The sequence below is a fragment of the Zalophus californianus genome, chromosome 6, assembly GCF_009762305.2.
Source record: "Zalophus californianus isolate mZalCal1 chromosome 6, mZalCal1.pri.v2, whole genome shotgun sequence".
Lineage (NCBI taxonomy): Eukaryota > Metazoa > Chordata > Mammalia > Carnivora > Otariidae > Zalophus > Zalophus californianus.
Genome location: NC_045600.1, coordinates 77,237,705 through 77,250,395, shown reverse-complemented (window position 1 = coordinate 77,250,395; position 12,691 = coordinate 77,237,705). Strand labels below are relative to the sequence as shown.

The 12,691-nt window shown below is 41.7% G+C and overlaps 1 protein-coding gene across 1 annotated transcript; it reads left to right on the top strand.

Annotated features, from left to right (window-relative positions):
• The first annotated feature begins 4,138 nt into the window (after nt 1–4,138).
• LOC113909984 (40S ribosomal protein S12-like) lies at nt 4,139–10,980 on the top strand. The gene is made up of 2 exons (XM_035728193.1): nt 4,139–4,434; nt 10,498–10,980. The coding sequence occupies exon 2, from the start codon at nt 10,566–10,568 to the stop codon at nt 10,962–10,964; it is 399 nt and encodes a 132-aa protein (XP_035584086.1). The 5' UTR covers nt 4,139–4,434; nt 10,498–10,565; the 3' UTR covers nt 10,965–10,980.
• Nucleotides 10,981–12,691: the final 1,711 nt, after the last annotated feature.

Genomic DNA, 12,691 nt, shown 5'->3' with positions numbered 1-12,691 from the left:
ATAGAATCACAGGTTGCCAGGGTTGTTGTTTTTTTTTTTTATCTCCTCTTGGTTTCTTTTTCTTTTATTTGTTTAAACATGAAGACAAGATCTGTTCACCAAAAAAAGATCACTAAGGAAAACCAAATTCTGTGAGCATTTGCAAACTTTGAGCCACAATCTACCTGTTTTTATAGGCAATGTTGGGAAAAATATTAATAATAATAATGATGATGATCCCCAGGCAGCTTGGTGAGTGCTTTTCGTAATGATGTGTTTTAACCCTTACTAAAACCTAGGACATAGGTAAATCCATTTTACAGACGAGGAAACCAAGGTCCAGAGAGTTTACCATAAGTTCTCCAAAATAACATTTGTCTCTTCTCACCCAACTCCACTCCTGACTATATTATAAACTCCTCGAGAGAAGGGCCTACATCCTATACATCTTTGAAACTTTGGACCCAACTGCTTCAAAATCACTACTTCAGTCTAAGTCAGCTGCTTTTGAACTTATGGCACCACCTCAGCAGCTAATAGTTGTTGGACAAAATGAGAGGCAATCTATAATGAGCTTGGCTTCTGAAACAAGGATTCTGGCTCCAGCACTTACTAGTTATCCAGATTTGTGCAGATTATTTAACCTCCCTGCCTCTCAATTTCCTCAGCTGAAAAATGAGGAATGGAACCCCTACCACATGAAGTTGTTATGAGGAGTCAGTGAGTTAATATCCATGAAGTACCCAACACATCCATAAACATGGACCATCCTTATTATTGTCACTACTGTGTTCTTTCTTAATTCTTAGCATTTTGCATGCATCATCTCACTGAACCCTCGCAATAAATCTATTCCAATAAGGAAGCTAAGGCTCAAGCGATTAAAACAACCAGTCAAGCAGAAGGACTAACCTGTGGGAGGGCTGGAATTCCAACTCAGGTCTGACTCCAGATCCCACCCTCTGTGGCTTTCTCAAGGTTGCTTACCTGACCAAGACAATAACAAAATACCATGGATTAGGGCAGACTATTGAATTTTCTCTCTGTGTTGTAACAGGAAGATTTGTGTTTCAGCATACGTTCTTACATGAAAATACTCAAGCTTGTTCTTGAGGCTAGCATTATGTGGTATATTTTTAAAATGCTGTCTAAGTCGGAACTTTTTTAATCTGAGTGACAGCATCCACTTTGTTGGCTCAAATGAATGAAATTAAGTGGAATGTCCAAGGAGAGACCTCCCCTACCTTCAAATGTGACTTGATCTAGGTGTTCAAGTGATACCACCATGAATATTTCTCTCTCCATTTATGAGCCATCTTTCCATCTCTGTTGACTTCTTTTTCTTTCAGGCTTTACTTTCTTAGGGGCAGGATGGCCATCAGGAGCTCTGAACATATATCTTGATAGTCACTTGTATTGAACAAGGGCTTTGTCTCCCAACTCTTCTGCCAAAAGTCCTGGATGGCATCTCATTGACTTGGAATCCAATGCCTCTCCTTGAATCAGATCTCATGGTCAGGGTGGCTGATTGCCCAGGCTTGAGTTAAGTGATACCCCCTCCAACTGCAAAAATAAAGCTGAGACACGTGGACTAAGTGTGGGGGTTGGGTGGCTCTGCAAAGGAAACATTAAGTTGTTATTACCAGAAGAAAGAGGAACGGATGCTGTGTAGGCAGAAAGGATCCATGTCCACTACCAGCTGTTCACTTGCAGAACATGGTGCCTTGCACTGGAGCGAGGAGACTGGATTCCACTGCCATCTAGCTGAGGAAACTTACACAAATCTCTTAACTCCTCACAGCTTCAGTTCTCCCATTTGTAATAACATCTGACATTTATATATGGTCCCATTGACTTGTCACAATAACCCAATACTGTAAAGACTTTCATTAGCCTGGGGCGCCTGGGTGGCTCAGTTGTTGGGCATCTGCCTTCGGCTCAGGTCATGATCCCAGGGTCCTGGGATCGAGCCCCACATCGGGCTCCCTGCTCAGCAGGGAGTCTGCTTCTCCCTCTCCCGCTCCCGACCCTGCTTGTGTTCCCTCTCTTGCTCTGTCTCTCTCTGTCAAATAAATAAATAAAAATCTTTAAAAAAAAAAAAAAAAAAAGACTTTCATTAGCCTGTACTTTCACCTTAAAGTTCAGAAAACAGAAGTACTGACAAATAAATCTCTTCTCCAAGTGATTCCCAAGGCCACACAGCTGGAAAGTGGCCGAGTCAGCGTTTGAACTGAGCCGGGCTGACTCCTGAGCCTCCACTCTTAACCACTAAGCACTACCGCCATGTATCTGTATAATCATGAGACTAGCCTAATTTTTTGCCTCAATATTCTGTATTTGGAAAAGGAGAAAGAGAAGGGGAGAATAATTAATAATAGGATGGAAAACCTTGAAAGCTCTACTTTACGATAAATGCTAATTTGGAGGAATAATGTAGACCCGGTCTCCTCGGTTTCTCGTGTTCTTATCTTGAGTGGATGGTCTCTGAATCCACTAACAGGCAAAGTGTTGCTCTGTGATTTCCAAATGAATTTTGAGTCTGTCTTTTATAAGAGCCAGTCCACCGAGGTCTTTATGCACTGTCAGTTTTGTTGCAGAAATATAATGATTTCCTAATGCAATTGCATAAAACACACTTACTTAATGAAAACGTAATAGTCGAATATGACTGTGAAGAAGATATTCTTCTGCCTAACAGTCACTTCTTTTTCATTGTTTCTTTGTAATGAATTATTGAGCAAACATCAAGCTGACTTAAATATTCTCCTGCTTTAAGCTGCTTATATTCAAAATCTACATCTGGAACTGTGCTTTGTCACCAGGTTACTTAAGGTAAAAGCAGTCTATAAATTAGTAACTTATATCAAAGTGAAAAGTAGCTCCTTAATGTTGAATGATGAATAAGGCAAAGCCTTTTCAGGTTGATAGTTCATGGTTAGATTAATAAAAATAGTCCTGTAATGTGGAAAGTTAACTTATGGTAGATGGTTCAATAATATCAAAGATTAAGCTATAGCCTTTAGTATAAAAATGTCAACATTAAGTGTATACTATATTCATTTTTTTAACTTGTCCAACAAAAAAGGAGTCAGTGAGTTAATATCCATGGAAAGTGATGACCCTGGTGGGAAGTGGGGAGGTGGAGATACAGCCAAAGCCCAATACAGACCATCTCAAGGAGATAGAAACAGCATTAAACTTCTTGATGTCTTGAAGACATTTTCAAGTTTGAGATTGCTCTGGTGGAGGGGTGCATGCTTCAAATCATCCTCGTCTTGTTTGAGATTATTATTTTTTTGTTCACCAACATAACATATTATTTTTTTCTCACCAACGTAACATATTAAGATTTTTGAAAAGGTTACAACTGGTAACATGATTCTAATGAACTATATGATACTCACGTGACTTGGTCAGTACCAAGAATTTAGCAATCATGCTAATAATGTTTTTCTACTGAGTTCCCTTCCTAAAAACCCAAGTGGTAGCTGTAATAACAGCTACAAATACAATAACTGCTATTTATGTAGCATTTTCGTTGGGCCAGGCTTTGTGCTAAGTATTTTACTTACATTTAGTCATGTAATTCTAACAAGTCTATAAAGTGGATATTATTATACCTTTTTTTTTTTAACAGTTAGGGTCAGAAAAGTTAACTAAAATTCCTCAGATCACACAGCTACTGAGTGGTAGATTTCCTCTGAGGCTAACATTTAGGATTTAGACATTGTTAAAGTCCTATTCTGAGGCTAACATCTTCCTCTCAAGTTCAGATAAATTTGAATTCTAAACACTGACACATGTACAAAGTATCCCCTTGCCACCCTGTTAAGAGCTAAAGTGTTCCTGAACAGAGAAGAATTTCTCTTTCATTGCTTCCCAAGAACTGGATCTAAAAACTACTCTGTGGAAATAATCTTGAGGGTGATAAAGGTGACCATGAATGGGGGCCCACACAGATCCTATGTCATTTTGACACTGAGCTCGGATCACTGGCAAGTTTTTCTCTTTAAGCCATTGGCACTGACTTTTTTAGCACAAAACACCACATGTATTATGCTGTCATCAGAGCCATCCTCGGTGATAATTGCAACATGCCAACAATGAAAACACCCAGCCCTGGATCCCATGGCCTACTTCTGAAAGGAACTGCATGGCCTTACAATTATCACTCAGACTGGCAGGGAGAAGGGGAGGGTGGCAGAGCAGCAGGAGAAGAAATCTTTTCAATCTGGATGAACAGATCAGCTGCCTGGGACACCATGCTGTTCTGGCCAAGCCAGGGTCCCTGTGACATCATGCCCTACTCTCATACTGTCAGCAGAATCCCCTGAGGACAGCAGCTGCTGCTGCCTACAAACGACTCTCTGCTCGCTCCACTTGGGAACGCGCGCACGCCGCTTCTTCATTCCTTCTTTTCTGTGAGGCTGCTCGTGTCCTTTCTACTCACCCAAGGTGCTGAGTTCCGGGAGGATAAGGATGCTGGGAGATCATGCGTTCGTGATAGCTAGGGGACACCACAAGTGTATTATTATTACTGCTGTTGTTCTTTCCTATCTATGCCAGGATGTGAAAGAGTTTGGGAAGTGCAGATAATATGATTGGAAGACACTCAAATAGTATTTCATTTATCATTAATAAAACAAAGTTAAAGTACAAAGAACTCAAGGATAGCTAAATTCTTATTTCCTGGAAAATAGGGAAAGTATGTCAGATATCTAAATTCTGCCCCCTAATTATTCATTTTGTGATCTATGATAAGACTGTAATTATGTCCAAATAACCAGAAAATTCAAATGTCCTGGTTTTCAGGTGTCCGGGGTTTCGTGGTTCAAAGTGAAGCTCCTTAACACTAGAGTCCTGTGGGATTCTGAAGGGCCTCTGCATCATTGAAGGCTAAAATGTTCCTTGTCATTATTGGGTATTTGATTGCAATCTAATTCATCATGAAATTGCAATCCATTTATGATGTGGCATTAGAATGTTTTACAGTTTTATCACCGTAAATTTAGCTCTCCAGAGGTACTTTGACTGAGATTAAGCTAATTTACTAAATCCTCAGTAAGCGAACAGGGATTGTGCCTTGGTTATGGAGTTGTAACCATAGCACCCAGATTTTTTAACTTTGTTACTTTGTCAACCAGGTTGATGGAGAGACTTGTCTTGGTGTTCTACTCATGGTCATTATCTTTCTTAAAATTAAGTGTGACACATTTCAAGATGCTATATTTTTAAGAACGATACATAAGAAGAAAGATTTAAAGAAATCAAGTCTTATACTTTCTGATAATCCTTGACTTCTACCCATTTGAGCTCCAGTCCATCTGTGTCTCTAGACCACAGTGGATTGTTTGTGTCCTTCACTCTAAAACAGATTGTTCCTGGGACTTTGTCAATAGAATCCCAGGACTCCAGACCAAGTTGGCATCAAAAGTCTCTGAGTTCACTTTCCCAGACAACAAAGCAACCCACCACCATATGTGTTTGACTCCTGGTCCCAAACCAACACTCTTGCCATTCCCTTGGTGGCCACCTTCCTTTTTTTTTTTTTTTTAACCTAACTGCAAGTGTCATGACAGACTGACCTGTTAGTATGCTCTAGATATGCAATATTCTCTGATATTATCTTTTTTTGATCCAGATTTCTTCTGCTCAATTTTCAAATCCAGTTTGTTCTACTCCTTCTTTTTGCTTTCCAGAATCTAGTTGTTAAGTTGTATTTACTGGTAAAATCTGTATGTGATCATGTCCTAGCAACCAACACCTTGCCTGTGACAAAATGCTAGGCTAACAAAATCTTAAGCTACCTTGGAAGCTGTTTTCTAAAGGTGCTAGTGTTTTTAAAAATTGCTAAATAAGGATTTTAAAGCACCTCGCACATGTGGATGCTCAACAAATATTAATTTACATGTATCCAATTTATTTGACATTTCCTTTCCTGTCAATCAATAAAAAATTATTAAACTGCAGCAGCCTGCACGGAAGTCTGGGGGGAAAAGACAAAGTATTAAGTATTGTCTCTGCCCTGTTGAGTTGGCAATGAGTTGAGATTAAAGACCAACACTTGGCCAAGAGTAAAGAATACAAAAGAGTTTATGTTCAGCTACTTAAATTGTGGCAGAATGTACATATGGCAGAATGAGGAAGCATGGCTGATTTCTTGAGACGTGGGGCCGTCAAGTGTGGCCTTCTGAAGGCAGATAGCTGGGCCTGGGAGAATCTCAAACATAAGAAGTGCAGGCATTGGGACAGGAGCGCACACACAAAACACCCCAGAGATTAACCCTCTCAATACATTTGAGCTAAATTAATTTAATTCAACTAAAAAGAAAAAGACATGATTACTTTATTAGGAAGACCTTTGAAAGTCTGACTAGTGCAGCTTCTCATCTCCCAGTATGTCATCTCTTCACCCCTCCAAGCAAATACAAATTGGGGCTATTTTTAAAGACCTGCAGGCAGATTTCACAACCTTCTTAGGTGACTCGGCCTATTACCAGCCCTTGCTAAGAAGCAAGCTTACCTGTGGAGATAATGGTAATAGTCCTACCCTCCTCTAAGCCCTGCTTTCTTCCTTGTTCTGTCCTCTGTGATTTTATACAGAGTGCTGGTTACTCTTCTTTGGGTTAGAGGCCTTTTGAGTAATTAAGTCTTTGGTTTTCTCTTCTTTGTTCCCAAACTATTTCTATATTCAAACATTCTTGTTTCCCTTCCTGCAGGGTTTTTCTTTGTTCATTCTGGCCTTCTGGCAGTGAGAGGCCTGTGTCCCTTCCATTCCCTGCAGGTCTGAGGAGGAGTGGTGACCCACCTGGGTGAGGACAGCCCTCCCCCAGAACCCCTCAGCCCACACTGTGCCAGCCTCCGTGGGCACCCAGGAAATGCAGCAGGGGAAGAGGCTAGTCTGGTTCTAGTGATGGCTATGAGGTGAATAGATTATAGCTGCATCTCATTAGCAGCCTCTGGAACATCCAGCAAACCACCTCATCGTGATCTGAGAGATGAGGGTTACAGAGAAATAAGAACTGTGAAAGGAGAGAGAACTGCTTTGCATTCCTGTTTCTGAGCTACACATCTAGCCTCAGGGATGTTCATTTTCACTACATTGTGTGTATAATGGGAGAGAGGTTTAACCTTCACTAGCGATGACCACTGGTTTCTCACCCTAAAGACACGATGTTCTTCCTAGCGTTCCCCAGCTCAAGATCATGACAATGGCTTTATTTTTATTTTATTTTATTTTATTTTCCATAGCACCAACTTGGAATTCCTCTGCCTGATTTTCAAGGCATCCAGTAACCTGGCCCAGTCTACCCAACCAACCACATTTTTTCATGATTTTCTGGAGTGTTCCCTTTGCTCTATTAGAGAGATCTATTCATCCACTCCAGCATAAGCCACTCCTGTTCCTACCACCATCCTTCACTTAACATGATATGGAAAGCTATCCTTCCCTGTCTCCTCTCTACAAAAGCCAATGAATTCTTCTAGGCCCCCTTCAATTTTCTCTTAGAATTAGAGATTCTCAAAATTGGAAGGGAGCTTTAAGGTTACCCAATCCAGCACCTAGCTTATAACAGAATCCTATGGCTTGAAGAGAGGGGCATCTAGAACAATCCCAAGATATGACAATATGGAGGGGAAAATCAAACTTATTTTTATAAAGTGATGGCCAAAAGCCTGAGATGGAGTCTTCACAGTGACCACTGGATGGGCCCAGAGTAAATGTCTAACCTTCCTGAAAGTAGTACATAGCCGAGATGGGGCAAGGGAATATGTCTTGAAGGCAGATGAAGGAGGCATGTAGTTGGGAGGCTGGGGCAACTCCATGGGTTTAGGGAACTGAGCTATGGTATTGTTCTTCTGTTGAGGTTCAATGTTTAGAAAATGGTGTCTTAAGGAAGAAGGGGCCCCAAGGAAGACCACTGTTGGAAGCATTTGCCTGCCTACTTTATAGAAAGTGTTCCTCCTGGGGCATGCTCTAGGCAGCTCCAGGAGTGCTGGACAAGGCATATATGCCTAAGTTCATGTTTGGTTGTGCACATTCTGAAGTCTGTGACACCTATTGATCTATCTTTGCCCTTGAGAAAAGATTTTGCTTTGCATGCACTCCCTGAGAAGCCAGAAGATCAACGGGCATCTATGTTCGCTCCTTGAGAGAGGTCACTCTGCTTGGTGAGAGCCGATAAGTAAAAATAGACGCCCCAGTGGAGCCTCTTGGACAAATGACTTATTCATGGGTTCTAAATTATTGAGGTCATTGAAGAGAGTGCTATTTTTAATCTTTAGGAGAGGAGAAAATGGGGTGAACTGGGCTTTAGGGAAGGCTATATCTTCTTAGGACAAAAGGTGGGTGGTGTAAACAGTGACTGAAAAGAAGAGGGTGGACGCATGCACCTCGTGATGGGCACGTGCTCAGTGGTCGACCCTCGGAAGCCTTGTGTCTGTAGACAAGTCTGCTTCACTTACAGCCACTAAGCATGAGGAAGGGCCCTTTGCAGAGCTGGGTTGGCATTGCAGGCAGGTGCTTTAGCAAGAGTGATTTTACAGGAAGAGCTCTCTGCCACATAATACTCTCCCCACCTTTTATCACTTTTCCAGAGTTTGAAGGCTTTGTTTTTCCCTTGAAATGTAAATGCTCCCTGGGAAACTTCACACATTGAAGGTATATCAGTTGCCACCTCAATTTTTGGTGAATGCTTCTGCAAGAAAATGAATCAATAGTTGATTGAGAGAAAAATGGGATGCAAAACAGTCCTTGCAGAGAGGGTAGGGAAGGAGGGTTGCATGAGATGAAGGGCCTGGGATGTAGAATCATAGACATGAGGACTTCGAAAGAAAGAATGGAAAAACTGACAAAGGCAATCATATATTTGAAGACCAAGTACTTTCCCTGCACTGTCCCTGAGCTCCTTAAGTCATCCTGGAAGATTTTCTCTTCTACCCATTTTTCATCTCCTTAGAACAGCTTCTTATCCAGATTTGATCAATAAGTATTTGTAGATAGCCTACAATATGTTCAGGCTTCTGTGTGGATTGCTGGTTTTTTCACTTAATATTCCTTTTTTTATTAATTTTTTTTTCGAGAGAGAGTACACAGGCAAGTGAGCAAGGGGGAGGAGCAGAGAGAGAGGGAGAGAAAGAGAATCTTAAGGAGGCTGCATGCCCAGTGAGGAGCCCATCACAGGGCTCAATCCCCCAACCCTGAGATCATGATCTGAGCTGAAATCACGAGGCGGGTGCTTAACCAACCAAGCCACCCAGGTGCCCCTTAATATTCCTTTAACCTTTATTTCTTGGTGCCCTTTACCCATTTAACATTCTTTTTGACTTCTCAGTGTCTTCCATTTCTAACACTGGGAATTCCTCAAATTTGTGAAGTTGTGCTTACCTCCAACTTGATAAGCTTCCTTGCAATTATGACATGAGCTCTAATCTACCCCAGCCCGGACATGAGCCTTCACCTGCCCCAAACATGGAAGTGGAAGCTGGTGGCCCAGGCAGACAGGGGTGCTACAGAATTCCTTCTGGGGAGAAGCAAAGTGGCATTAGCAAACTGCAGTATCTGTGCTGTCTTCATGGAACCAGCTCCGTGGACTGCCCATCCATTCCTCCTAAAAATTCAATGGGCTAACCAATATCTTCTGCTTAAATTCACAAAGGTTGATACCTGTGGTGTCAAACTTAGAGTTTTGATTTTTAAAATTTATAAGTTTTTTAATGTACCAGCACTTTACACACATTAACTCATTTCATTCTAATCACTAAGTCTCTGAAGTAGGAACGATTATTATCCCCTTTTTATAAACAGGGAAACCAAGTTACCAAGAAGATATGTAATTGGCTTTAGATGACTCTGTTGGTCAGGGGCAGACCTGGGATTCCAACCCAGGTTCTTAATCCTTCTGTTCCCCTGCCTCCCAGACAGGTCTTGCCCCATGTCTTACCCTGCAACTCTCGCCACTACCCGTATCTGCCCTTGTGCTTGGATATTCTTCCTCGGGTAATGAACCATAATGGCCAGTGTCTAGACTGACCTGGTTACTTTGCCAAACTAAGTCATTGAAACCAAGGATAGGTATTTTCCTTCTGAGACCTACAAATACTTCATGACAATTATGAGAAACAATTGTTTGTGAAAAAATATAGTGAGTGCCTCAACTACGTAGCTGTGTGAATTCCTAATACTTTTTAGATATTAAGGAGGAAATATTGCTGTCAGGGAGCAGCAAGGCCAAAACAAATATTGATATTAATTCAAGCCAATTTATGAGACCATTCCTGGTGGGCAATAGGCTATGTTTGAAATTTTGGATAAAGTAGGCTATTTCTGTGTTGGATATTGAGAAGAAATCTGTGATAAATACCATTGCTGGTTCTGATGGGTTTTATGGTTTTTGTTTCTCACTGTCTTTGTCTTTCTCATTTCAAGCCTGCTGTCTTCATATTAATTGGTTCATGATCCTGAGCAAAGCAGTAACCGGCATCTAAAAATACATGCCTCTCACTCTTTCCCTGCAGCCGCCGAGTCGCGCGGAGGCGGAGGGTCGCGCACAGTCGAGATTCTGCTACACTTGTAATCCACCGCCATGGCCGAGGAAGGCATTGTTGCTGGAGGTGTAATGGACGTTAATACTGCTTTACAAGAGGTGCCGAAGACCGCCCTCATCCACGATGGCCTACCACGTGGAATTGGCGAAGCTGCCAAAGCCTTAGACAAGCGCCAAGCCCATCTTTGTGTGCTTGCCTCCAACTGTGATGAGCCTATGCATGTCAAGTTGGTGGAGGCCCTTTGTGCTGAACACCAAATCAACCTAATCAAGGTTCATGACAACAAGAAACTAGGGGAATGGATAGGCCTCCGTAAAATTGACAGAGAGGGAAAACCCCGTAAAGTGGTTGGTTGCAGTTGTGTGGTGGTTAAGGACTATGGCAAAGAGTCTCAGGCGAAGGATGTCATCGAGGAATACTTCAAATGCAAAAAATGAACAAATAAACTTGGTTCGTGTTTCATAAATAAAATAAATAATAAAAATACATGCCTCTCAGTGGGCAGGGAACCGAGCAAGAACTGTAGTTCCAAAGACCCATCAGTGCCATTTATTCCTTCTGAATCTGTCACAGCCTCCTCCTTCTGCTGGCTATTGCTAAGTGTCCAGGATCCCCTCTGAAGAGTATTTTAAAAAACAATGCAATTGCATCCCACTTATGTCACATATATACTTGAGAGATTTGCCGGAGGATTCTAGTATGTGAAAGGATTTTTTTTTTTTTAAATACATGAAAGGCAATAGTTGAGGATTGGTGAGAGAACAGTGGACATACACATTGGCAGTGGGGATCTGGGTAAAAAGTAGGAAGGAATGCTCAGGTGGTGAGAGTAGAAAGGCATAAATACTATAGCAAGGAGAAGTATGGAGTCTCCTTCTTGGCTTAAAGAAAAAGGAAAGTGCAGGCAATTGGAGGTTAGAACTGAGAGAGTAGCCCTGCCTCAAAGCAGGAGTGTATACATGCCATCAGGCCACCAGTGGGCTCTGACAGGCTGAGAATATAGAGGAAGCATCGAGAGGACCAGGAGGGAAGAGAAAAAGAGAAGAGAATGAAATTAGGCATATCTGTGATACCATACTCTTCAAAATTCCAAGACCTTTACAGAGTGTGTGTTTGGACTAACAAAAATGCCAATAAAGGGTAGCCAATGTGTAAGTAAACAAAAATTATAGGTTCAGGTATTCTGCAAAACGAAGAAGTATATTCTTTGACCCTAAGGATGCTTGCAGCCCACAGAAGAGGACTCTGGGTGGCATAATTAGGAGTCTCTCCATTTATCTTCCCCAGTCACATGAAACATTATTCCCTGTTTTCTCAAATCTCACTCATTCTTTAGGACCTGACCCAAACCCTGTCTCTTCCACAAAGGGGTCAATGGTAACTCTAATCTTGCTGACCAGACTTCCCTCTAAAATCCTATTACATTCAGAGTCTGTGCCACAGAGTGTAAAAAAAAAAACCAGGTACTTCTAATCTGTATTGGATTGTTTCCTTGTTTGCTGTGAGTTAGTCTCTTCTATTCAGGAGCTGAGCTTCTGAAGAGGCTAATTTATCACATACTTTTATATTGAATGCTTTTATGTCTTCCAAACTCCTGGCAGAGAAGGAAGCGACTCAACTTTCAGCTGCAAATAAACAAAAACTCCAGCTCAAGCTAACTTAAACAAGAAGGACATTTCTTATCTCATGTAGTGAGAGGATCAGCAACAGGGTGAGCTCTAGGCTTTGGCATGTTGAGGTCCCAGCTCCATCTCTCTCTATGATGCTCTACCTTCTTTTATGAGTTGATTTCACCTTCAAGCCAGTAGGAAAATGGCTGTACCCATTCCTGAGCCCCTTCAGTCATGACAATATCTGGAGAGAGAAAATGCCTACGAGAATGTGGAGACTTCTTCTATAACCTCTCCAGTAGACTCTACCTCACACCTATTAGCCAGAATTGAGTTACATGATATTTCTTCAACTATGTGAGGAGGTGGGATTACCATGATGGGCTGCAAATTGCCCCAGAACTAAGGACAAGGTCATCTTCCTCCAAGTCATGTGTGGTAAAGGAGGTGAGATATTGGAAGAGAAAGGAAAAAGGGAGGATGAGCATTGGATAGACAACAAGTGGTAGACTGGGGCTGCCTCATACAGGCCTGTAGGAGTCAACTGTTAGATT

What these genes read in the sequence shown, in the direction of transcription:
- LOC113909984 (XM_035728193.1), top strand. Translation starts at nt 10,566, where the DNA reads ATGGCCGAGGAAGGCATTGTTGCTGGAGGTGTAATGGACGTTAATACT.